Source organism: Nicotiana attenuata, unplaced genomic scaffold (genome assembly GCF_001879085.1).
Source record: "Nicotiana attenuata strain UT unplaced genomic scaffold, NIATTr2, whole genome shotgun sequence".
NCBI classification, from domain to species: domain Eukaryota; kingdom Viridiplantae; phylum Streptophyta; class Magnoliopsida; order Solanales; family Solanaceae; genus Nicotiana; species Nicotiana attenuata.
Genome location: NW_017670973.1, coordinates 232,059 through 258,838, shown reverse-complemented (window position 1 = coordinate 258,838; position 26,780 = coordinate 232,059). Strand labels below are relative to the sequence as shown.

The window sequence follows — 26,780 nt, the reverse complement described above, 5'->3', positions numbered from 1 at the left end:
GTTTCGGATTGGTTGATAGTATAAGGTTAATTAGTTAAATATGTACTTCCGCTTTTATTTCTGTTGGATCAGCTTTTGTTAATCTTAATTATGAAAATATAAAGGAAACAGGTGATTATAATTCTAACGTTGGCTTGCCTAGCGAGTGCGATGTTAGGCGCCATCACGGTCCCGATGGTGGGAAATTCGGGTCGTGACACTGATTCCACGACTGGCCTATACATCATATGGAGACAACTTGACCTTTGCTCCAAGGCTTCTTTAATTGTATAAATTTTAGTCAACAATAATCACATGACTTTATTATTTCAATATATCTATTTAAGGTGATAAAAATTAATTTTGTTCTTTTGTTATCGTGAATAAAGTAACGAATCTGGTGTTTTAAAAAAAAAAATTATTTTTATTTTTATTTTTTAATCATACAAAATATACATAAAAGGTCACATGCATGGAAGCGTGGGGACTTTGTACTCCATTTCTGGGTGAGTGGCAGTAGGGGAGCAGTTACTCTGCTTAGCTACTACTGCTAATAGCATTTCCTTCTCATGAAAAAACCCTTAGAAGATTCAAGAATCCCCGAAAGTTGTTTGGTAGCAAACTTTACACACCATTACTCAATAATTCATAGACACAAATTTTCAGTCCAAAATTATAGACACAAATGAGGCCGGCGATAGTATTTGCCGGAGTATTTCTTCTGGTGGCACTGTACTGTGGGCTTGACCCATTAAAGCAGAGTGCAATTTCTGAATCCAAAGACTTTAAGGCTTACAAAGTTGAAGCGCCAGCATGGTCTGAAATACCAGTAGAAAAGGACACCCTAAACTTGCTTCAGAAATCAGAAATAAAGTTTTTGAACCAAATTCAGGGCCCGGAAAGTATCGCATTTGACCCGAAAGGTCGTGGACCCTACACAGGTATAGCTGATGGGAGAATTGTGTTGTGGGATGGACAGAAATGGACTGATTTTGCCTATACTTCTGCTAATAGGTCAGTAGTTTTTCTTTCTGTTGTTGTGATTTGTGATTAGGCCTTTGTTTTTCTAATGACCATTTTCTTGATCCTGAAGAAACGTGCTAATTTATGACGCTTCAACATGCAAATGCTGTTTCTTAACTAACATCTATAGTTAGCTTTAAGTGTAAGGCTTACTGGACGAACTTGTCTATGGAAAAACTAAAGAAATGTTGACTGATCTACAAGGGCATCAGCTTTCCTGATGAAATATTGAGCTTAAGGAATTTAAAACTTTAGCTTCTTGACTCAGGTTGTGGGTGTTTGCAATGCCCTTTTCTCATTCAGCTATCCTTTTCATTCACTCCTTATCACTTTGTTATGGTTGCTTGGCACTTGGTTTTGTAGTTTTTGAGCATGATTCACACCTTATTACGATGATATTCTTTTTTGTTGTGTAGCCATAAATTTCACTAAGATATAATGAAATGAACACTCGAAGAAATAAGGGGATTCAACATATAGTATATATACATAAAAATAATTTCTTGACTTAGCTACACAATGTATTTTCCATCGAAGGTTAGCCTAAGGTGGCTCCGGCACTGACTGTGCCCGTAGTGAAAGCAGACTGAATCGGTTAAATGCTGCATTTTGCTCTTAATTTATAAGTTCGCTCTTAAATGTAATGTATGCTTATCCTGTAATATGGTTTTGGAGTACGTGGTTAGAGAAAAAGATTAGTCCATTTGAGCATATTCGCTCCAACCAAAGTAAGGCCCTGAAGCTCAAGGTGCATTGGCATATCCACCTATATCCAGCAATTAGGTTGTTCTTTTTTAAGGGACTAGATTGAAAATGGTCTTGTGTTATATGATTGAGATTGTTTTCTGATGAGTTTGCTAGGTTTGTGGAGAATTAATTGGCAGCACACCTACAAGACTTCAGGTCAATTTTTTATTTACTTCTTCTTCGAGTTAATAGTTATTATTTTCATTATGCAATATAGCTTTGTCTTATATGTAGTTTTGACCTCTGAGGTGCTTTTCAGCAGGAGAAAAGCAGAAAAAACTAATGTAGGTTTGGATTGAGTGTCTTTTGATTTAACAATTTTGATCCATTTAAGTTGGAAATTTTGTTGTTTTTCGAGTCAAGTCATGGTATGAAGATTCGCTTGTGATGTGAGCTTGTGATACTCAATGACAACAATTAATGAAATAAAACTTCGGTTTGTAAACTGAGAGAGCATGGTGTATTTTATAGTGAAGTTTTTATTTGCAAACGATATTGCGTCCAGGGTTAGCTATGAGGGTGAATATGGAAGAAATCTTCACAAAAGATACTCCTGTAAATGTTTGGGGATGGTGGTGGTTGGTCTTGCAAGATAGGGTTTTTGATTTCTGTATTTAGAAAGAACAGTTATATACTGTGATGATTGTGGATGACTCTGTATAATATCCAGCTGCCAGTTAAGTTGTTACTAAAGGTGGAGTTAACAGAATCAACAAAGTTATTATGTTTATGCTTCTTGCATCTTGAAGTTGCAGAGTTTCTCATGTAATTATCCCGAAACATTCCTTTTTGCCCTAGGGGGACTGAAAATGTTTTAACTAAAGTGCACAGTAAAAGGTCCTATATTCGGAGAAAATATGTCTTTAACAAGTACAGCAAGAACTCTTTTTTTGTGGGTAGCAGCTCCAACTTTGATGGTCCACATAAAGTTTGCTCATCTATCCAAGTTAAATATTATTACCGAAGGTTATTACTTAAGGGATCACACAACAAAGCAACTGTTTCTCCCCTAAGGTATTGTCCCTTTTGCTAAGTAAAAATCCAAGAAAGTGGGAATTTCTTAGTCCTGCAAACCTTTTGTTCGAACAAGATTGCTATACGATGCCACAAAGCTTAAGCAATAAGGACACGATGAGAGTATTCTTGAAGATGCTGCGGCTGTACTTGCAGTGCGAACTGACTTGAGAGAAATCAAGTTTGAATTGTTGAATAGCCTCTAAAAGGCAAACTTAGATGTGAAGCAAAACGTTTTGAGCATTTGACACGAGAAGAAAGGCAGAGTGTACCTTCAGAAATGAGGAAGGTAAAAGTTTATCAGAGGAAACATGTGAAGTTAAACTTCTCTTTCTTCCTTTTGGTGATCTAACAGAGAGTTTAACCATGTCTTAAGAACCGTGATGTTTGTCAAGATGATAGACGGGGATACATGTTGGGAAGACAAAGGATTACAATCTTGAAACAGCATACTAACTGAATCATTCACAAAAATCTAGGAAATACATAGGGAAAATAGTAGGTGAATTGCTACTGTGGCATTCTAAGTGAACTATTTGGATCTTCAGATTACTGTCAGTTCGATGTCGAAATGTCAATATGTAAATGACTTCATCCAAGAGCTTATCTTAAACCCATGGATTAAGACAATGGTATCAACAGGAGATAAAAGAGTGACAGACTATCTGTAGAATCACCTCATATAGTTCTGCTTAGCATTTCTCATAATACTCAACCCATATGCTAGTCTTCAGATGATTGCAGATTTGTCTGGATATAGTAAACCACAAAGTATATAATTTGATTGTTAACTATCTCCGAACATTTAAAAACGATGACCAATGAGAACTAGAAGTCCTGCGAACCCGCAGTTTGCGGTCTTATCATTCCAGAGTCTATCAGCACAATTACCATTCTAGCTATAATAACTTGGCTTGATGAACATGCCTTTTTCACAAGTTGCAGGAACCCAAGCCTCTAACTAATCAATATTCTCAAACCAAGTTAACATAAAGCAAGGTCTTAGTTATATGATGCTAGCATTCTTAAGCACTGGAATCAGATGGGAATCAATCCCATTTTCAAAAGCTATCTTGCTTTGATCAATTCAGGCTGGCATGAAAGCAAATTTGGAAATGAACTACAGATTCTAATAAGAGTGTATTTTTAAGGAAAAGCTACAAATGTCACAGTTTTTTATTCTATCTAGCATGACGTAAGAAAGTGTAAACTGTAAAGAGCCATAAGCTCCTGCTCCACAAAGATAATAATATTTTTAGTCCCGGACCTAGCAGGAAAGTTTCATTCCTATTTTGATAATTGACCTGTATCAGTCAATGGATATTGTTTTCCTTTGCGCTGTGGTTTTAATTTAAGTGTTATGATCCTAGTATATTCTGAACTTGTAATTATCTGATTGAAATTCTAGGACTTATTTATTACCCTCCCCAGGCCCCACATTGTGGGGATGCACTGGATATGTTGCTGTTAATTCCAGGTCTAAAATGCTAAATTGTTAGGTCCTTCTAGCTACTGTTACCTTCTCCAAAAAAAAAAGTTGTTAGGTCTGCTGAGCTAATCTGATGATATCAAACTTTTAGATGTTATTGCTTCTTTCTCTCTTTATGAAATTTTCTTTAATTGTGTCACATATGTCATCCGATAATATTTCCAAATTGCTTAATTTTTTTCTTCTTTTAAAGATGATTTAGATTTCAGCTTTACTTTCTGACGCTCTAATGCATTCTGTGATCTGAATTCTCAGGTCTGGCAATTGTGACCCCAAACCATCACCACTGCTCTATTTAACAAATGAGCACATCTGTGGTAGGCCTTTGGGGTTACGGTTTGATAAAACAACAGGTGAATTGTATATTGCAGATGCATATTTTGGGTTGATGAAAGTAGGGCCTGAAGGTGGAATAGCAGAAACATTGACAAGTGAGGCTGAAGGAGTGCCTCTGGGATTCGCAAATGACCTTGACATTGATAATGAAGGAAACGTCTATTTTACAGATAGCAGCACCAAGTATCAAAGAAGGTAGGTTGTGAATTTATTCTTTCTTCATTTTTTTAATGTAGATCTCTATATATAGTTAACCTAGATCCCAACTTAAGAATGAGACTTTGTCATAAATGCATAGGGATATTCAGAAATTTAAACGCCTAATGTTTCACATGGTGAACTTGAAGTTGACAACAGTGTTGTCACAACACAATATCAGAATGGAGAATTCCATTCCAATATTAGTTCTGATTAATGCCAAATGGAAGACACAGGGCTCTCTATCTTAGTGGGAGAAAAATGGTTTCTTTTAAGAACATTGCAGTTTGCATCTAGGACAGAAAAATGAAAGCTGATGCTGTGGCGACGTGAAAGATAATAGATGATCATTGAGAAGCTTAGATTTGAATGTGGTTGCTAGATTGCACCTAACTTTGCTAACATTTCTTCTTTTTGATGAATAACCAACTCTGCTAGCATATAATGAAGATGTTTGCCTGGTTTGGTAAAACTTTCATTGCCATTTACAGGTATTTCCTTCAGGTGTTATTACAACACGGTACAATTGTCATGTGTGTTACTTCTTTGATTAGAATATTAATACCCACCCCATCTTTCTCAGGAACTTTATGCTATTGGTTTACTCAGCAGAAGATAGTGGGAGGGTTCTGAAGTACGATCCTAGTACTAAACAAACCACTGTTCTTCTTCGAAATCTCCAATTCCCAAATGGTCTGTCACTAAGCAAGGATGGTTCCTTCTTTGTATTCTGCGAAGGTGCCAAGGGCAGGTACATTTCTGATTTGTCAAGGATTTTGTGAATCTTCAAGATCTATCGGAGAAGCTACTGAGGATTCTCTTTCCTGTTCTGTAGTTGCAGCTTTTGTTTTCTTTTCAAATGACATCTCCTAGACATATATTTGCCAGATAATAAGCTATATGTAAAAAGACAAAAAGACAAAATTACTGAAGCACACTGCATGCATTTTCATACACACACATCTGATGTAAAGTAAGACATGAAAAATTTAAGAGCATCCTTGTGGATTTAAGTAGTAGAAGCTTCTGTGTTCAAATTTCTCTTTCTGGCTCGACTCTTTTGTTCTACTCCATGCCTTTTCTTCCTTGCCATCTTTTCTTGAGCCGAGGGTCTACTGGAAACAGCCTCTCCAGGTAGGGGTAAGGTCTGCGTACTCACTACCCTCCTCGGGGCATCTCTACCCCTGCCTTTCCTCAAGCCTGCCATGTTCAACCTCTCACACCTCCTGACTGGGGCATCTATGTCTCTCCTCCACACATGCCCAAACCATCGCAGCCTCCCCAGATCCCACCTGTGGGATTGTACTTGGTATGTTGTTGTTGTTGTTGCTGCAACAAAAACCAAATCAATGTTGTCTGTTCTAGAAAAAGTTTTGTGAGCCTCAAATGTCTATGTTTAAGCATGCGAAATTCATGTATGCATATTTATACAGACAATATATATAATATATATCTATCCAACTTTGTAATACATGTGTTCAAGAACACACTTACTTTGATTTTATATGCTTCTGAGATCCGAATTCTGAAATATTGAAGCCCTATCTTTATTGCCTTTCTTAAAGTATCTTGTCGCTAAATTTACCTTATTAACATGCTGTGCAATTAGTTTTCTAGGAGTAGGAGGAATGAGACCGTGAATTATTATGTGTTCTTTCATAGGTTACAGAAGTACTGGCTGAAAGGCGAGAAGGCGGGGACCTCAGAAGTGATGGCAATCCTCCCAGGATATCCTGACAATATCCGAGCAAATGAAAGAGGTGAATTTTGGGTAGCAATCCACTGTCGCCGCACCATTTACAGCTATATAAATTCCATATACCCGAGACTTCGTCTATTCTTGCTGAAGCTTCCTATCCCAGTAAAGCTCCGTGCCCTCTTGCAACTTGGAGGCCGGCTACATGCGATTGTTGTGAAGTATAGCCCTGACGGTAAGCTGCTACAGATATTGGAAGATGGAGAAGGGAAAGTTGTTAGAGCTGTAAGTGAGGTTGAGGAGAGAGATGGGAAGCTTTGGATGGGGAGTGTATTGATGCCTTTCATTGCAGTTTACCAACTAGAATGAACTAAAGAGTTACTCTTTTTTCTTTGTTTCACCATTGATCACTTCTCTTCTTCTTGCTCTATCTAAGGATTAAAATGGAAAAAAAGCTCTATTTTTAGTTCCTCATGGTTGTTTGTAGCATCTATTATGCGAGAATAATTCCCAAAAAGAGCCATTTCTTTGAGGGTTGGGACTATAGATTATCTTTCTAGTTCCTGATAGTTTTGATACTCTTATTCCTGTTGGTGACAAGGATTCTCATGGGGAGTCCTGTTAGCCTTAATCCTTTGATATGTTAAAAGATCAAGTTTAAAAGGTTTCGACATTTTTCTCTCTCTTGTAAATGTGCTTTCTAAGAGAAAATTGAACATTTCTGATCACACAATATTAGCTCAAGCTCTTGCATTATTTGGATAGTTCATAGATGGACCTCAATAGGGTAGCCCGAATGAGTGTCAGATAATCAAAGGTACTTGGTAATAAGGTTTCGAAATGGGAATCTTACGGGAATGTACCAAAAAAGATACTATTTACCAACAACTAACCATTTTAGTCGTACTACCAAAAATAGCCAAAAACCATTGCCAATGATATACAAAATTCAAAAAACATGGACAAAAAAGATCTTTTTTTTCAATGGATATTGTTGCAATTGGTTGAAAACACAGACGAGGCAATGTACAATATTTAACGAATTTTGAAGGTGAATTAGACTAGTTTAGAGTGAAAATACCAATGATATACAATATTAAAAAAATTAGGCAAACATAATTTTTTACAATGGATATGGCTGGAATTCAGTGAAAACATATAAATGAGACAATCTACGAAACTTGAGCAAGATTGGAGGTGATTTGGACTAGGTTTGGTATAAAAATTTATAGTTAAAATCGAGTTTAAAAAATTCTTATGCGCCACATGTATCAAACATGTGTCACGCATGTATCTCACACGCAGTTATACATGAATATACATGTGATATACAATTGATACACATATGCTATATATGCAATACACAAATGATATATAGTGTCACATATCATCTTTTTCCATGTTCATCATCTACTTCGAATTTTCAATTCAAACTACCTCAAAACCCCACCAAATAATCCCAAATCTGAGACTCAAACTCCTTAGGATGTACCCAATCTATTCCAACAACACTCACTCAAAAGAAAGCAAAATTTGACCTTTTTTTTTGTGCTACAAATAGCTAATTGGCTAATATAGGTAGCAGTTGGCTAATATTAGTAATATTTTATGAACTAGCCAATTTTCGTACTAATTTGCTTATGGGCGGGCATAGATGGTAATTTCGTAAAAATAGCACGGTCTAGCCAGTTTTCGGACTGGTCATTCAAAAATAGTCAGCGTTTACCAAGTCAATGAAAAATAGCCACTATTTTGCTGCAACAGAGACCGGTCCAGCATAATATACTGGAGTTCGGTGCACCTGTATATGAACTTCCTGCATATTATGCTGGAACTCCAACACACGGAAAGTTCCAGCATAATATACTGGAGATTCGAGCATTTGTGTATGAACTTCCAGCATATTATACTGGACCGGTATACTTTGCTGGAACTCCAGTATATTATGCTGGATTTCTAGTGTACTTATGCTGGAACTCCATCATATTATGCTGGAGTTCCAGCATACTTATCCTGGAACTCCAGTATAATATGCTGGAGTTCAAGTATACTTATGCTGGAACTCCAGCATAATATACTGGCGTATTTTTTGGGTTTTGAACAGTGTTTTCGCTCAGATTTATCTTTACATGAAAAGTGGCTAGATTTCGATTACTTTTGAAACTGGGCTATTTTTGAACGACCACTTGTAATAAGGCTTTTTTTGAATTTCTCCCGGTAATTTCTCTAACATCATCCATCAAAGGTCCGAGCCCATTCAATCTTCGTAGTCTCATTTATATTCACATCCACTGATAGAATAAGGAATGTGTACTATAATGGTTTTGTAGTGAATTATTAGCAATGATATATCACTACTCACTGCTATGTCTAATTCCAAAATAATTACTATGTGAGTAGTCTTCTTATGTCCTACATAGCCTACTTCAAGTGCAGTACTAAGCTGGATTTTAGCTCCCTTTTTATCGATGGTCTTCACCATCATTCATCTCATTGTTTTTTAGCGTCATTTTTTTGTTGTTGAGGATATTAGAGCATAGAAAATAACTTGGAACATAGACAATGTTTTTTCTTCTTCTCTTTTATCAATTTTTAATTAGCCTTTTTTTTTTTTCGCAGTGGAACTCTTGTCACGCTAGAAAGAGAGGAAGGAATGCCCATAAAGTAAAATGAAGTTAGGTAACTGAGGGAAAAAGACCACTGGTTTAATTGTGTGACTAGTGAACTATCCCAAGTCACAACTGAGGAAAACTACTTCAGTGTATGTGGATGACAAAAGTCATGTTCGATCAAAAATATTTTCTAGTATTTAGTTAGTGAATGAGAAATAATTTTTGAAAAATATATATTATATTATAAAATAAAGATTGTAAAGTAAATAAATCGAAGACAAGTATAGAGAGAGATTGATATATTATTTAATTTCAAACTGATGTACATAATGAACTGAAATCTCCTCTATTTATAGAAGAAAAGAAGATGCTGTGTAAGCTGCTACTGCAAGCTGTTGTCTAAGCTGCTTGTAAGCTACTACTGCAAGTTGCTGTGTAAGTTGCTTGTAAGTTGCTTGCAAGCTGCTACTACAAGCTGCTGTGTAAGCTGCTTGTAAGTTGCTACTGTACCAGATATAGATAATCTTCTACCAGAGGTAATATTTATCCATAACGGAGTACCGAAATGATAAGCTTCTTCAGGAGGCTTATTTCCAATAGAGTACCAAATAGATAAACAAATTTACGGCGGATTCTCATATGAATAAGCTTCTTCAGAAAGCTTATTTACAACAGAGTACTAAATGAACATCCATAATATAATATATATTTATAACATATTAAAAATTAATGGTAAATAATTAAGAAATTACAGAGTATTTTAATCGAGTTTTTAGTACTAAATGCTAATAAAAATGTCTAGGCATTAGTCGAAGCAAGTAGTATGAAGTTAATAGTAAAGAAAGTTGTAAGAATTAAGAAAAATAATTTCAGTCCATAGTTGAAGGAATTCATTTTTTCGCTGTTGATGAAAAATATTCTAGTAATTAAACACCAGAAAATAACTTTCTCATGAAAAATATTTTTTGAGAAACCACTTCCAACAAACCAAAATGCTAACTTATAAGTTGTAAGGGAATGTTATTTCCAACTTGGTTATATACTCTCCTATATTCGAAACACATAAAAACTCATCCTGATTCTCAAATATTTTGCATTCACGCAGAACTTGATAAAGGGCCGCACTCTCTAAGAGTGTGATGTAGACATCATACCTTAATGCAAGCATTAGTGACTGCTTCGAAACACATATCAAACTTGAAGAAAATTAATCTATGATGCGAAAGTGACCAAATTTCTACTCAATAAACTGGAAATTTCTTGGTGTAATAATACAATGATTATCTTTCGTCGATAAGTGCTTAATTTTGTGCATGAGAAAGAATTTAATAATTCCTATTCATTATCAGTAGCAGAATGATGCATTCATATTACCAAATGCACCGAACTGAAAGTCTTCTTTTACCTCTGACTTTTCATACCCAATGCAACTTACAAACAATTGAAAACTATATAATCATTGAGCTTTGTCATGTTATATTTGGGAAATAAAATTGACACCTTATTTTTATTCTTATTTTGTTTTTGTTCCGAAGCTATATCTCTGAGGAAGAAATTTTGGTAGAAAGAAATTGCTGAGTAATTTTTTAGTTCAGTTGTTAATTTGTAGTTTGAGACGAACCCTAGATAAATAAAGAAAAAAATAATTAGGTAAACTACCGGAACCATGTTCATTCTTGGAGGGGTATTATCATTTTTAGTCCGGGCCAGAAAGTATTTACATTCGGTAATCGAAAATTTGTATAATTTTTGTGTATTACATATATAATGTATATAATATACAAAAACTATACAATTTTAAACTATTATTTTGAGAGCGGCTTACAACAACGTCATTTTCCCATTCTTGGAAGTACCACTCACTATCGTCGTTTCCTAATCTGGAAATAAGTTAAAAGGTAAGGGAACTCAAATTGATCAAAGTTCAATTTACTAACGACTTAAAGACATTAATTAGGTCTCTAATTATGATTTATGTCGAATACGACTTAAAACGTGACTTGAAATCATCTCAAAATTATTCCTAGGTGGTTATTTCTCTAAAATTAATGTAAGCAGTTGATAATAGGTGAATTTAATTATAATCACGCCTTAAATAACCACCTTCTTGTATAGTTTTGATGATAAAAGTGATAACAAAATGCTCTTATTAGTGCTTTTCATGATTTGCAGGTGATATATGACCGGGGAAGGCTAGGGAGTAATTTTGGAGTCCAAAAAATGAAGAAAAAGAGGCCAACTGTGAAATTCCCCAAGTAAACCACGCAAAACAGGCCTGAAGATTCAGAGAACTGTGTTGACCGCGGTTCCACCGCGACCCGGTAGAACCGCGGTGGAAGAGAGCTGCAGATAAAATGAGATTCAGAGAAGGCATTTGGCCGCGGTTCTACCGCGACCGCGGCAGAACCGCGGCAGGCGCAGAAAAGTTCAGGGGTCAAACTGTCAAATACGGGATTTTTAGACCTAAACCCTATTTAAAACATTAGACTTCTCCCAAGAGAATCATTATTGATTTTTAGGGTTTCTTAGCAAGGAAAACCATTGTGAGAGAATACTCCAAAACATCTTTCTTCTTTACTTTTGATTTTTATGATGAATTCTATCTTAGTTTATTTTCCCANGAGTCTGCATCTGAGGTATGATTGTTACATTGCTAGGTTGGCCTTCGTAATGGCAAGTGTGACATAAATTGGGGTAATGTATCAAACGGTTAGGCCTAGAAGTGTGGTTTAACTTGCTCGAGAACAAGCAAAGGTTTAAGTGTGGGGTGTTGATAATAGGTGAATTTAATTATAATCACGCCTTAAATAACCACCTTCTTGTATAGTTTTGATGATAAAAGTGATAACAAAATGCTCTTATTAGTGCTTTTCATGATTTGCAGGTGATATATGATCAGGGAAGGCTAGGAGCACTTTTGGAGTCAAAAATGAAGAAAAAAGAGGCTAACTGTGAAATTTCCCAAGTAAACCATGCAAAACAGGCCTGAAGATTCAGAGAACTGTGTTGACCGCGGTTCCACCGCGACCGCGGTAGAACCGCGGTGGAAGAGAGCTGCGGATAAAATAAGATTCAGAGAAGGCATTTGGCCACGGTTCGACGCGACCGCGGCAGAACCGCGGCGGAAGCAGAAAACTTGGGGGACTAAAGTGTAAAACACGGGATTTTTAGACCTAAACCCTATTTTAAATACGGGACTTCGCCCAAGAGAGGCATGTATTGAATTTTAGAGTATCTTGGCAAGAAAAACTATTGTGAGAGAATACCCAAAAACATAGTTCTTCTTTTCTTTGATTTTTATTGCTAGTTATGATGAATTCTATCTTAGTTTGTTTTCCCATAGCCATGAGTAGCTAAATCCTTTGTCAAGGCTTTGATGGAACCTATTGGGGGATGAACATCTGGTTTATGTGAATACAAATTGCTAGTTTCAATCTCTATTTGTTCAACTTTGTGCTTGTTGTAGTTAATTGACAGGATCCTCAATTAGTTGTGCCTATTTAGTGTGCATAACTTGAAAAAGTGTGCATATTTAGGTTATTGTTGAACAACACCACTCCCAAAGTATAAGAGGAATCTATAATCGCGGGTTTAAAGGCGGGATTAGGGATAACGAAGCCTTGGGTGTAATCTAAAGTGAATTGTGCGAAATAAAGTAAGCTAGTGTATCTCGGGATAGTGCAATTAGTATATTAATGTGATTACTCGGGAGAGATTTACGGTAAGATGAGCGTTCATGATTGATAGAGATGTATTAGTAAATTTGTATGAGCATAAACAGAAGGGATTCTTTCAATAGGGAAATCATTGCCTTAGCTTCTTCTCATCATTGTTTACAACCTTAGCATTTTAATTTACAGCTGTTTAATTTACTTGCAATCGTAGTTAGTAAAGCGACATTCAACTGTAATTCAAACATCTGGGAAACTGGTTCTGAAGATTTTAGTGGGTCTAAAGATAGTGATTGATAGGTTAACTCTCTGTGGATTCGACCCTGGGCGTAATACTCGGGTTATATTTGCAACGTCCGCATTGTCCTTTTTAGAAGGCATAGTTGGGCGTGATCAAATTTTGGCGCCGTTGCCGGGGAGTTAACGGAATTATCAATTACCATTGATAGAAATACAAAAAAAAAATTCTTAGTGTGGTCAGTTTTCTCTCTACCCAAATTTCCATTGAAATTTTGACGGTTGTTGATCTGGTTGCACAGGTGTATGCCTAGAAATTCTACGAGGAATGGAGAACTACTTGAAGGACTCTCAGACCCCGAGAAAACATTCCGGACATTGAATCGTGCCAACAAAAGACTTCAACAATCCCAACAAACACACAAATTCGAAATTGACATGGGAGGCGTAAACGATCCCAACGGAAACGTCAGGAATGAGCAAGTTGGCTTAAATGCCAGAGAAGTGGCACCTCCTGTGCCTGAGGGTGCACTATATGACTGGGCACAACCCACATCTGACAATCTGGCCACTGCCATTGTTGTGCCCACAATACAAGCTGAATCGTTCCAGATCACAAATAACATGCTGCACTTGTTGCAAAACAAGGGACTCTTTTCTGGGACGCAAATAGAAGATCCTCAGCAGCACTTGAAGAACTTCCTGTCTATCTGCAAAACTCAAAGGCAACCCAACGTGACTCCGGAAGCAATCAGGCTATTATTTTTTCCATTCTCGGTGACAGGAGCTGCTCAGGTTTGGCTAAACTCGCTCCCCATAAACTCTATAGAAACTTGGGATGAGTTAGTCAAGCAATTTCACAACAAGTTCCACCCGCCCAACAAAACTGCTCAACAAATTNAGAGCAAGAGGAGGACATATTTTGGACACAAATTAGACCTAAGGAGGCGGAGAGACGCTACTTTAGGGTTAGACAACACCCTTGGAGGCAAGAACACATTGGGAGCAAGCGGAGAATTCTTCTACGAGTTTTTTCCTTCCTCTTCCTATTTTTCATTGTTGGTTATGACTTTTAGTATTGTAGTTTTACATACTATTATGAATAGCTAATTTGTTATCTAGAGTTTGATAGAACCTTTTGTAGGATAAATTCTTGTTATGTTTTTATATAATTGAGCCATAGCTTTTCTCTATTTGTTTAATTACGTTTATATTCTGGTTGATTGAAGAGCTCTCAATTAGCTGTGCCTATTTAGTATGCATAACTCGGGAGAGAGTGCATATTTAGGTAATTGTTAAACAGCACCACTCCCAGAGTATATGAGGGATCAATAACCGAGGGTTTAAAGGTGGGATTAGGGATAACGAAGCCTTGGGTGCGATCTGAAGTGAGTTGTATTAAAAGCCAGCTAGCGTAGCTCGGAAGAGTGCGTCTAGTAAATTATCGTAATTACTCGGGAGAGATTTACGGTAATAAGAGTGCTCATGATTAGTAGAGAATACTTATGCGAAATTATAGAAGACATAGCGGGAAGGATTCCGACAATAGGGGAAATCATAACTCTAGACCTCCTTAATCTTTTCTCTAACCCTCAGTATCGTTAGTTGTTAATTTACTATTTTAATTTATTAGTTAATTAGTTAAACACAAGAATCTTAATATCTATAAGTTAGAAATTGTTCAAGCTTGTCTTCTTGGTGATAGTGAACAGCTGTAGCTAAACCTTAGTTCTCTGTGGGATTCGACTCCGGACTTGTAAACCGGATTATACTTGCAGTGACCGCTTATCCTTTTTAGGACTAGAGTCGGGCGTGATCAAATTTTGGCGCCGTTGCTGGGGAACTAACGTTGTAGTTGTAGCTGTATATATTGCTAGGGTTCAAGTTTGAACTTTTAGTTTGTTTTATTTTTTTGTATTTTTTTATAACTGTTGATTTGAGAAACATGGCATCTTGGAATTATGGAAATTTAGGTGTAGATAATTCTACTATTGATCTCCATACATATTGTGAAGGAAACCACCCGTGGAAAAATTTTCAAAACGTTCGTAAGAGCGAGTTATGTGCACCAACTCAATCTTATTTGTGGAATGTGTGTAATGTGTGTGGTGGTAAAAATGGTCACCTTCATGGCTGTGCTTATATTTCTTATTTTTCCCCAACCCCTTACTATGATGGTTCTACCTTTTCTTGTGAAGTTAATAGGAATAAAGAACCTGGGAATGCGGACCAGAAGGAGATCAAGGATATGCTAAAGTGCCTTCTGGAACAAAACAATGAGAAACAATTTCATAGAAAGGCAAGAGGCAATTATTCGCAAGTTGGAGGCTCAATTGAGTCAAGTGGTTGGAGCTTTTAATGTTCAACAAGCCAATATTGAGGATAGTAGCCAAGAAGAGCATGAATTTGAGGTGTTAATTGGGGAGGTCAGAGTAGAACATCAACAACCTAGCCAACTAGAATTTGAGGATGTCAATGTTGAAGAAGTAATACTAGAGTCAACCAAGGACGTTGAAGATACAAATTTAGTTGACTCTAGTGTGATTGGTGTTGAGGAGGTTAAAAATCTTGAAGTTCATGTATTTGAGCGCGTTGGGCCTCATTCCAAACACTTCTCTACATTATGTTCAGGCGGTGAAATGGAAATTCACCCTTATGAGCATAAAAAGGAGTCCAAGGAAGAGTTAGATGAGCCTTATATTTTGGATTTTTCAAGACCGTCTAGGCAAGGTGACACTCCTCGGTCGAGAGCCAACAAGTGCATAAGATTTTATCTAATTTTTGGCTCGCAAGAATTTGTACCGCCCCAAGAGAATAATCATAATCTTGAAGCAAAACTTGGGGTTCAATTCATAAGCTCGAGGTCGAGGCAAAAAAAGTGATTCGCGTCGTGCCGCGACTGTAAATCAAGCGCTTGTTGAGAGGCAACCCAGCTTTATTGCTTTCTTTTATTTATTTATTTTTAATTGTATTATTTTTGTAGTGTAATTTTTTTATTTTTTTAGGAGAATGGAAAGCAAAGGTATTGGAAGAATGCAACAGCAAACCAAATGGTTGGAACTAAGCGTGAGGTACCCGCACGAAGGACCAAGCTGGGGAGAAGTCTGAGTACCCCATGAGCTATAGTGCTTCAGCCTTTGGCCTACCAGAGAGTCTCTTTTACCCTTTTTATTAGTTATGGTGTGCATTGGGGACAATGCACAATTTTAAGTGTGGGGTGAGGAGATTGTCTGGGTTACTTTCTATGCTATTTTAGTTGTGTTAGTTTAATTAAATAGTTTTTTTTTTTAAAGATTGGACTTTTCCCGACGATGGATCTATTAGACAATTTTCTTGAGGGATTTAAGTCTAAAGAAAAAAAAGATTTTTTTTTTTGTTAGGTAGTATAGCAATTCCCCCTTGATTTTTCTTTAAACCACGATTCTTTTCCAAGGGTTTTTTTGAACCGGGCGTAGTTAGTTTTTTTTAGGAATAGGAGCCATTGTGTTGTGTTTTGATTTGAAGCAATATCTCTTGACTTTGTTATGCCTTGAGAATAGTGAGTACTTTGGTTGTGACGCTTAGGCTCAGTTTTTGACTCTTGTATAAGTACCTTAAATTGTATGATCTTAACTTTGCTTAACTGCTTTGACTAGAGTGTCTTGATGAAACCAATCCTGAGTGAGTTATGTGCCATGTGTGTGTAAGGATTGGTTATATTCTGTGCATTGCATTTGATGCCTAGAACTTGCCCTGTGTGTTTGCAAAGCGAAATAGTAGTTTTATTCGTTCTAGGAAGTGATATAGGCATTTCTTTGTTGAGCCAGATATGTATATTTTACCCGCCTAATTGTTAAGTATCGTAGTTAACCCCTTTGAGCCTGTAATCCTGTTTCTTTGGCAACCACATTACAAGCCTTACCCATTTGTTTGAATGGACTATCTATTTGAACCTTTTAACCTCTCATAAGCACTTGAATTGTGATGATTTATGTAAAAGTTAAAGTGTGGGGTGGTTGGTTTGGATTTTGAGTGGAACTAATAAAATCAGGAGAAAGGTGCACTATTTTGAACAAGTAAGAGCTACTTGAATTGAAAAAAAATATAGTTGTATTGCTGTGGAAAAAAAAAGTATTTCTTTAATAAGTGGTGACTCTTGCTGTAATTGTGCTTAAAGAAGTATGGGGTAATATACTTTGATGTGTAGGTGGAGTTTGGTTTGACATTAGTATGGGGTTTGAATGTTAAAGTATATGTATTAAAGTGCTTAGGGAGGTGTAATCACACTTATATCTAAATATATCCTACCCGTCCCGTAGCCTACATTACAACCAAATAAAGTCCTAATTGATCCTAGATTGAATGAGCTCAATTAGTGGAGTAGTACACTACGGGCAAGCTTATGGTGCATCTTTTGTGGCATATGAATGTTATTTCTGAGAGTAAGTGAATTCTTTCTATCTTGAGTTCCTAAGTGTTCTTAAATTTTATTGTATGGAACTACTCTCTTGTATTGTGTGAGGGCACTTGATTCATGAAGGAAAGGTAATGTCAGTGAACTCTATGTTAGAGTAAGTAGGTGAGTTGTGAATAATGCGTGGCACTTGTGAGTCAAATCTTGAGGTGAAGATGTTATGCTTTTGTGCTTAGTCTATTTTAAATACTCTTGGTGTGCTGCGTAGGAGAATTGTTTAAAAAGGTCGTGTCTATAAAAAAAAGTGTAGTTTGATTGCTCGAGGACGAGCAATGGTGTAAGTGTGGGGTGTTGATGATAGGCTATAATTACGTATTTTAGTCGCTTATTACATTCTAATTTACTGCACTTTAGTTGAGTTTGTGCTTTAATCGCTAGTGTTTTGCACTAATTGTGTGTTTTATGCCTTATAGGTGTTTTCGAGCTATATAGATGTTATGGAATGAATTTAAGTGATTTGATGCTTTGAAGTCTGAGTAAAAGCTCAAGGAATTAAGCCGGGATCGTGTTCGGGGGTCAAATTTGATAATTAAGTACGAACGAAGACTCGAGGAGGCATGTTGCGCACTGTTTAGTAAAATAGACATAACTTTTTGCTGAGAAATACATTTGGGTTCCACAATATATGGCTGGAAAGGTAACTCAAAGGTCTACAACTTTCATGTTTTACATTTTTTCAAATTCCAAATGGAACAGGGTGAAAAACCGCAGTTACGGTAGGACCGCGGTAGGACCGCGACAGAACATTACCAAAGATTCAGAGGACCATTCTGGCCACGGTCCTGACGTAACCGCGGTGGGACCGCGGCAGGACACGTAAATTTCAGGGACTATAGTGCAAAATACGGGATTTTAAGCCCTAAACCCTATATTAAACGAGGGAGGCCGGCCAAGAGCGAGAGAGAATGATTTTTGGAAGTGAAAAACATCAGAAGGAAGGGCAAGAGGCAAGGAGGATCATTGGGCATCAATCTTTAATCTTCTTCTTTGTTCTTTTACCTTTGAATATGAATTCTTTTGTGATTTTTGTTATTTTCATGAGTAGCTAACTTTTCTAATCTATGGTTTTGGTGAAATCCATTGGGGATGAATTGGTTGTTATAATTAATATAGACGGGACGGGACGGGACGTAATTAACGGGACGGGACGGGACGGGCAACATTTAAGCGAGACGGTGGCGGGACGGGACTAAATGGGACGGGACAAACGGGACGAAACGGTCGTCCCATCCCGTCCCGCTAACAAATGGGATGGGACAGGATGGGACGGGACGGGTTCGTGGGCCTTAAGTGTATTTTTTTTAATAAAAAAAACGTCTAGTTTTTCTAAAATTACTATGTTTTTAAAGTTTGCAACGGCTAGATTTTTGACTTATTTAATAAACTTAAATGTTACTATGTTAAAACGAAAATTAGAAAACTAAGTAAAGAATTATAAAATATTAAAACAAAAGACTTGTAATGAAATATTCTAGTAAATATAAATTTATAATAGAGTTATAATTTATTTAATATAATTTCAAAGTATTAACTATTAAGTAACTAAGACAATTCATAAAAATTATTCATCGCTTAGAGCCTTTTATTTTATTAATAGAACTTTCAAATCTCAAATACAAATATATTTCTTTTGAAGAGCACCTAATCTACGCAGCCACCTTCTAGGAAGGGTTCTGTTTGAACTAGGCCTCTTAGTAGCCAATTACAAATTATCATACTAATATTTGTAAGCTCCTATATAGCTTCTTTATAACTTATCAATAATATCTCTTGGACATTCTACTGGAATTGGCAATGTTGATTGATGTTCCATGAGCTCCATGCCGTCATCGCTCCCAGTGGTAAGTATCTCATTGTATTCTTCTTCTTCCCTAGTGGTTAGTTTTTCAAAACCAAGATTTCTTCTTTCTGAATTAATCCAATCTCTGAATAAGACGGAAATCTCTAGACTGTCCTCCGCTAATGAATATCTATAATCTCCAATTTTAAATCTTGCCGCGCTAAAAGCACTCTCCGATGCTACTGATAATGCTTGAATGCCAGGATATCTCGGGCCATAATTGAAAGTGTTGGAAAAGCCTTGCCACGCTCCCTCCACCATGACAAAAGTTGTTCCTTGCCTTCTTCGTNTTTCTTTTACCCTCTTGTATGTATGGATGTGCATTGGGGACAATGCACAATTTTAAGTGTGGGGTGAGGAGATTGTCTGGGTGACTTTTCATGCTACTTTAGCTGTGTTTGTTTTTTTTAAAGATTGGACTTTTCCTGATGATGGATCTATTAGACAATTTTCTTGAGGGATTTAAGTCTAAAGAAAAAAAAAGATTTATTTTTGTAGGTAGTGTAATAATTCCCCCTTGGTTTTCTTTTGACCACGGTTCTTTTCCAAGGGCTTTTTTTCTTGAACCGGGTTAGGTAGATTTTTTTTAGGACTCTGAAGACTCTCTTAGATTAGGAGGGGTAAGGGCAGGAATCCACCCTTTTGATGTATACACCTGCTAACAACTAAATAAACTTGAGAGTGCAACGTCTAGGCTCATGTGTAGACTCATAAAATGTGCCTTAATTGTGTACACCTTGTCTTGCTTGAATGCTCATGTGAGTGTGTTGACGAACTAGTTTGGAATGAGTTACTTGCCAAGTGTGTGTGAGAATTACCCACATTCTGTGCTTGCATGTGATACCTAGAACTTGCCCTGTGTGTTTGCAAAGCGAAATAGTAGTTTTGTTCAGTCTTGGAAGTGATATAGGCATTTCTTTGTTGAGCCAGATATGTATATTTTACCCACCTAATTGTTATGTATCGTAGTTAACCCCTTTGAGCCTGTAATCATGTTTCTTTGGCAACCACATTACAAGCCTTACCCATTTGTTTGAATTAACCATCTATTTGAACCTGTTCACCTCTCATGAGCACTTGAATGTTATGAACTTTGTAAAAGTTAAAGTGTGGGGTGGTTGGTTTGGCTTTTGAGTGGAACTAATTGAATAAGGAGAAAGGTGCACTATTTTGAAAAAGGAAGAGCCACTTGAATTGAAAAAAATATAGTTGGATTGTTGTAAAAAAAAAAACCTTGATAAGTGGTGGCTCTTGATGTAAGTGCTTAAAGTAGTATGGGGTAATATAAATTGATGTGAAGGTGGCGTTTGGTTTGACATAAGTATAGGGCTTAAATGTTAAAATGTATGTATTAAAGTGCTTAGGGAGGTGTAGTCACTCTTATATCTAAATGTATCCTACCCGTCCCGTAGCCTACATTACAACCAGTTAAAGTCCTAATTGATCCAAGATTGAATGAACTCAATTAGTAGAGTATTACACTAAGGGCAAGCTTATGGTGTATCTGTGTGGCATATGAATATTCTTTGCTGAGAGTGAGTGAATTCTTTCTATCTAAAGTTCTTTGTGCTTGGTTCTATACGTGTGGAACTTCTCTCAAATTAATAATGTGAGGGCTTGTGACTCAGGAAGAAATAGCAAGTTTTCACCTATGTTAGAGTAATTAGAGTGAGCATGTGTGAGGCATGGCATTAGAGTTTGCATCTGAGGTGTGGCAGTTGCACTGCTTAGGTTATTCTTTCATAATGGCAGGTGTGACATAAATTGGGTAATTCGTTGAGCGATTAGGCATAGAAGTGTGGCTTAAATTGCTCGAGGACGAGCAAAGCTTTAAGTGTGGGATGTTGATAATAGGTGAATTGAACTATGATTAAGCCCCAAAAGAACCACTTTCTTGTAGAGTTTTTATTGTAAAAGTGATAGCAAAATGCTCTTATTAGTGCTTTTCATGTTTTTCAGGTTACATACATTAGAAGAAGGCTATGGAGTGGTTTTGTATCATTTATGGAAGAAAAAGAAGCCAATCGCATCAAAGTCGCCGAGTGAACCATTTGAAATACACAAACGAGGCCTGGAGGTGAACTGCCGCGGTCCCAGCGTGNTTGAAAGATATCACTTGATACTTGATAGTTGATACTTGATACTTGATAGTAACAAAATTGAGAGAATAATATAGAATTATAGATAGAATATTAGAATGTAAGAGATTTGAGAGAGAAGATTGATTTTTTGTGGGAAAAAATGAAGAAGAATGGGGGGGGGGGGTATTTATAGTAGAAAATAGGGCCAAAGTATAATTTAATAAACTTAGGGGTTATATTAAAAGTTTGGGGGGGTAGGGGGTGTTTTGGGGGGTGTAGGGGCTGCTGGACCGTTGGCAACGGCTATATTTGCCATTTAAGCCGTTGCCCAATGGCTAGTTTTAAAAAAAAAAAACACTGGCGGGACGCGGGACGGGACGGGACGAAACAGGACGGGACAAGCGGGACGAAATGGCCGTCCCGTCCCATCCCGTGTCCCGTTTAACATTGGCCCATCCCATTTAACTTGAAGCGGGACGGGACAGGATGGGACCCGGACGGGACGCGGGACGGGACGGGCCGGCCCGTCCCGTTGGACAGCCATAGTCTAATCTCTATTTGTTCAACTACGTTTTGATTGTGGTTAATTGAAAGGATCCTCAATTTGTCGTTCCTATTTATTATGTATTTGCTTGAGAGAGAGTGCATATTTAGGTAGTTGTTTGAACAACATCACTCTCGGAGTATAGGCGAGAGTCATAACCGAGGGTTTAGAGGTTGGATTAGAGATAACGATACCTCGGGTGCGATCTAAGTGAACTGTAATGCGAATCTAGCTACCGTAGCTTGAGAGGGTGCGTCTACTAAATTATCATAATTGCCTGAGAGAGATTTATGATAGCTGGAGAGTTCATGATTGATAGAGGCAACTAAGTCAACGCTATAAGAAACATACAACCAAGGAAATCAACAACGGGGGAAACCATTACCTTAGACCTTTATTCTAATTGTTTACAATTCAAGCATAGTTAGTTTTCAGCTGTTTATTTATTTTCAATCTTGTCTTCTTGGTGATATTAAACAGATACAACTAAGCCTTAGTTCTCTGTGGGATTCGACCCCGGACTTTTAGACTTGATTATATTTGCAGCGACTGCTTATCCTTTAAAGGACTAGAGTTGGGCGTGATCAAATTTTGGCGTCGTTGCCGGGGAACTAACGGTGTAGTTGTAGCTGTATATATTGCTAGGGTTCAAGTTTGAACTTTTAGTTTGTTTTATTTTTTTGTATTTTTATTATAACTGTTGATTTGAGAAACATGGCATCTTGGAATTATGGGAATTTAGGTGTAGATAATTCTACTATTGATCTCCATACATATTGTGAAGGAAACCACCTGTGGCAAAATTTTCAAAACGTTCCTAAGAGCGAGTTATGTGCACCAACTCAATCTTATTTGTGGAATGTATGGTGGTAAAAATGGTCACCTTCATGGTTGTGCTTATATTTCTTATTTTCCCCCAACCCCTTACTATGACGGTTCTACCTTTTTCTTGTGAAGTTAATAGGAACAAAGAAACTAGGAATGTGGACCTTAAGGAGATCAAGGATATGCTAAAGTGCCTTCTGGAACAAAACAATGAGAAACAATTGCACATAGAAAGGCAAGAGGCAACTATTCGCAAGGTTGAGGCTCAATTGAGTCAAGTGGTTGGAGATTTTAATGCTCAACAAGCCAATATTGAGGATAGTAGCCAAGAAGAGCATGAATTTGAGGTGTTAATTGGGGAGGTCAGAGTAGAAAACCAACAGCCTAGCCAACTAGAATTTGAGGATGTCGATGTTGAAGAAGTAATACTAGAGTCAACCAAGGACGTTGAAGATACAAATTTAGTTGACTCTAGTGTGATTGGTGTTGAGGAGGTTAAAAATCTTGAAGTTCATGTATTTGAGCGCGTTGGTCCTCACTCCAAACACTTCTCTACATTATGTTCAGACGGTGAAATGGAAATTCATCCTTATGAGCATAAAAAGGAGTCCAAGGAAGAGGTAGATGAGCCTTATATTTTGGATTTCTCAAGGCCGTCTAGGAAAGGTGACACTCCTCGGTCGAGAGCCAACAAGTGCATAAGATTTTATCTAATTTTTGGCTCGCAAGAATTTGTACCGCCCCAAAAGCATAATCATAAGCTTGAAGCAAAACTTAGGGTTCAATTCATAAGCTCGAGGTGGAGGCAAAAGGTGATTCGCGTCGTGCCGCGACGTTAAATCAAGCGCTTGTTGGGAGGAGAATGGAAAGCAAAGGTATTGGAAGGATGCAACAGCAAACCAAATGGCTGGAACTAAGTGTGAGGTACCTGCACGAAGGACCAAGCTCGGGAGAAGTCTGAGTACCCCATGAGTTGTTAGTGCTTCGGCCTTTGGCCTACCAGGGGATCTCTTTTACCCTTTTATTAGTTATGGTGTGCATTGGGGACAATGCACAATTTTAAGTTTGGGGTGATGAGATTGTCTGGGTGACTTTTCATGCTACTTTAGCTGTATTAGTTTAATTAAATAGTATTTTGTTTTTTTAAAAAAAAAAGATTGGACTTTTCCCGACGATGGATCTATTAGACAATTTTCTTCAGGGATTTAAGTCTAAAGAAAAAAAAACAAAAAGATTTTCTTTGTAGGTAGTGTAATAATTTCCCCTTGGTTTTTCTTTATGCCGCGGTTCTTTTCCAAGGGTTTTATTTGAACCAGGTGTGGTTAGTTTTTTTTTGGGAGTAGGAGCCATTGTGTTGTGTTTTGAATTGAAGCAATATCTCTTGACTTGGTTATGCCTTGAGAATAGTGAGTACTTTGGCTGTGACGCTTAGGCTCAGTTTTGACTCTTGTATAAGTACCTTAAATTGTATTATCTTAATTTTGCTTAACTGCTTTGACTAGAGTGTCTTGATGAATCCAATCCCGAGTGAGTTATGTGCCATGTGTGTGTGAGGTTTGGTGTTATTTTGTGCATTGCATTTGATGCCTAGAACTTGCCCCGTGTGTTTGCAAAGCGAAATAGTAGTTTTATTCAGTCTAGGAAGTGATATAGGCATTTCTTTGTTGAGCCAGATATGTATATTTTACCCGCCTAATTGTTAAGTATCGTAGTTAACCCCTTTGAGCCTGTAATCATGTTTCTTTGGCAACCACATTACAAGCCTTACCCATTTGTTTGAATGGACTATCTATTTGAACCTTTTAACCTCTCATAAGCACTTGAATTGTGATGATTTGTGCAAAAGTTAAAGTGTGGGGTAGTTGGTTTGGCTTTTGAGTGGAACTAATGAAATCAGGAGAGAGGTGCACTATTTTGAACAAGTAAGAGCCACTTGAATTGAAAAAAAAATATAGTTGTATTGCTGTGGAAAAAAAAAGTATTTCTTTAATAATTGGTGACTCTTGCTGTAATTGTGCTTAAAGAAGTATGGGGTAATATACATTGATGTGAAGGTGGAGTTTGGTTTGACATTATTATGGGGTTTGAATGTTAAAATATATGTATTAAAGTGCTTAGGGAGGTGTAGTCACTCTTATATCTAAATATATCCTACCCGTCAGTAGCCTACATTACAACCAAATAAAGTCCTAATTGATCCTAGATTGAATGAGCTCGATTAGTGGAGTAGTACACTACGGGCAAGCTTATGGTGCATCTTTTGTGGCATATGAATGTTATTTCGAGAGTGAGTGAAATCTTTCTATCTTGAGTTCCTAAGTGTTCTTAAATTTTATTGTGTGGAACTAGTCTCTTATATTGTGTGAGGGAACTTGATTCATGAAGGAAAGGTAATGTCAGTGACCTCTATGTTAGAGTAAGTAGGTGAGTTGTGAATAATGCATGGCACTTGTGAGTCAAATCTTGATGTGAAGATGTTACGCTTTTGTGCTTAGTCTATTTTAAATACTCTTGGTGTGCTGCGTAGGAGAATTGTTTAAAAAGGTCATGTCTATAAAAAAAAGTGTAGTTTGATTGCTCGAGGACGAGCAATGGTGTAAGTGTGGGGTGTTGATGATAGGCTATAATTACGTATTTTAGTCGCTTATTACACTCTAATTTACTGCACTTTAGTTGAGTTTGCGCTTTAGTTGAGTTTGCGCTTTAATCGCTAGTGTTTTGCACTAATTGTGTGTTTTATGCCTTGTAGGTGTGATTCCGAGCTATATAGATGTTATGGAATGAATTTAAGTGATTTGAAGCTTTGAAGTCTGAGTAAAAGCTCAAGGAATTAAGCCAGGATCGTGTTCGGGGGTCAAATTTGATAATTAAGTACGAACGAAGACTCGAGGAGGCATGTTGCGCACTGTCTAGTAAAATAGACATAACGTTTTGTTCAGAACTCCATTTGGGCTCCACAATATATGGTTGGAAAGATAACTCAAAGGTCTACAACTTTCATGTTTTACGTTTTTCGAAATTCCAAAAGCAACAGGGTGAAACCCGCGGTTACGGTAGGACCGCGGCAAAACATTACCAAAGATTCAGAGGACCATTCTGGCCGCGGTCCTGGCGTAACCGCGGTGGGACCGCGGCAGGACGCGTAAATTTCAGGGACTAAAGTGTAAAACAAGGGATTTTAAGCCCTAAACCCTATTTTAAACGAGGGAGGCCGGCCAAGAGCGAGAGAGAATGATTTTTGGAAGTGAAAAACATCAGAAGGAAGGGCAAGAGGCAAGGAGGATCATTGGGCATCAATCTTTAATCTTCTTCTTTGTTCTTTTACCTTTGAATATGAATTCTTTTGTGATTTTTGTTATTTTCATGAGTAGCTAACTTTTCTAATCTAAGGTTTTGGTGAAACCCGTTGGGGATGAATTGGTTATTACAATTAATATATATTTGAATTAGTCTAATCTCTATTTGTTCAACTATGTTTTGATTGTGGTTAATTGAAAGGATCCTCAATTTGTCGTTCCTATTTATTATGTATTTGCTTGAGAGAGAGTGCATATTTAGGTAGTTGTTTGAACAACATCACTCCCGGAGTATAGGCGAGAGTCATAACCGAGGGTTTAGAGGTTGGATTAGAGATAACGATACCTCGGGTGCGATCTAAGTGAACTGTAATGCGAATCTAGCTAGCGTAGCTTGAGAGGGTGCGTCTACTAAATTATCATAATTGCTTGAGAGAGATTTATGATAGCTGGACAGTTCATGATTGATAGAGGCAACTAAGTCAACGCGATAAGAAACATACAACCAAGGAAATCAACAACGGGGGAAACCATTACCTTAGACCTTTATTCTAAATGTTTACAATTCAAGCATAGTTAGTTTTCAGCTATTTATTTATTTTCAATCTTGTCTTCTTGGTGATATTAAATAGATACAGCTAAGCCTTAGTTCTATGTGGGATTCGACCCCGGACTTTTAGACCGGATTATATTTGCAGCGACCGCTTATCCTTTTTAGGACTAGAGTTGGGCGTGATCA

At 37.2% G+C, this 26,780-nt stretch overlaps 1 protein-coding gene and 1 long non-coding RNA gene across 2 annotated transcripts; one reads left to right on the top strand and one right to left on the bottom strand.

The window, feature by feature from the left end:
• The first annotated feature begins 469 nt into the window (after positions 1-469).
• LOC109244942 (protein STRICTOSIDINE SYNTHASE-LIKE 3-like) lies at positions 470-7,155 on the top strand. The gene is made up of 4 exons (XM_019412109.1): positions 470-993; positions 4,508-4,783; positions 5,370-5,537; positions 6,449-7,155. The coding sequence occupies exons 1-4, from the start codon at positions 665-667 to the stop codon at positions 6,849-6,851; spliced, it is 1,176 nt and encodes a 391-aa protein (XP_019267654.1). The 5' UTR covers positions 470-664; the 3' UTR covers positions 6,852-7,155.
• On the bottom strand, positions 5,690-6,442 carry LOC109244943. Its single transcript, XR_002070757.1, has 2 exons — positions 6,281-6,442; positions 5,690-6,115 (listed from the first exon to the last, which is right to left on the bottom strand). It is a non-coding gene; the product is annotated as an uncharacterized LOC109244943 (long non-coding RNA).
• Positions 7,156-26,780: the final 19,625 nt, after the last annotated feature.

What these genes read in the sequence shown, in the direction of transcription:
- LOC109244942 (XM_019412109.1), top strand. Translation starts at nt 665, where the DNA reads ATGAGGCCGGCGATAGTATTTGCCGGAGTATTTCTTCTGGTGGCACTG. An exon ending in GCCTATACTTCTGCTAATAG is followed by an intron (nt 994 to 4,507) that starts GTCAGTAGTTTT and finishes CTGAATTCTCAG; the next exon opens with GTCTGGCAATTGTGACCCCA. An exon ending in AGCACCAAGTATCAAAGAAG is followed by an intron (nt 4,784 to 5,369) that starts GTAGGTTGTGAA and finishes CATCTTTCTCAG; the next exon opens with GAACTTTATGCTATTGGTTT.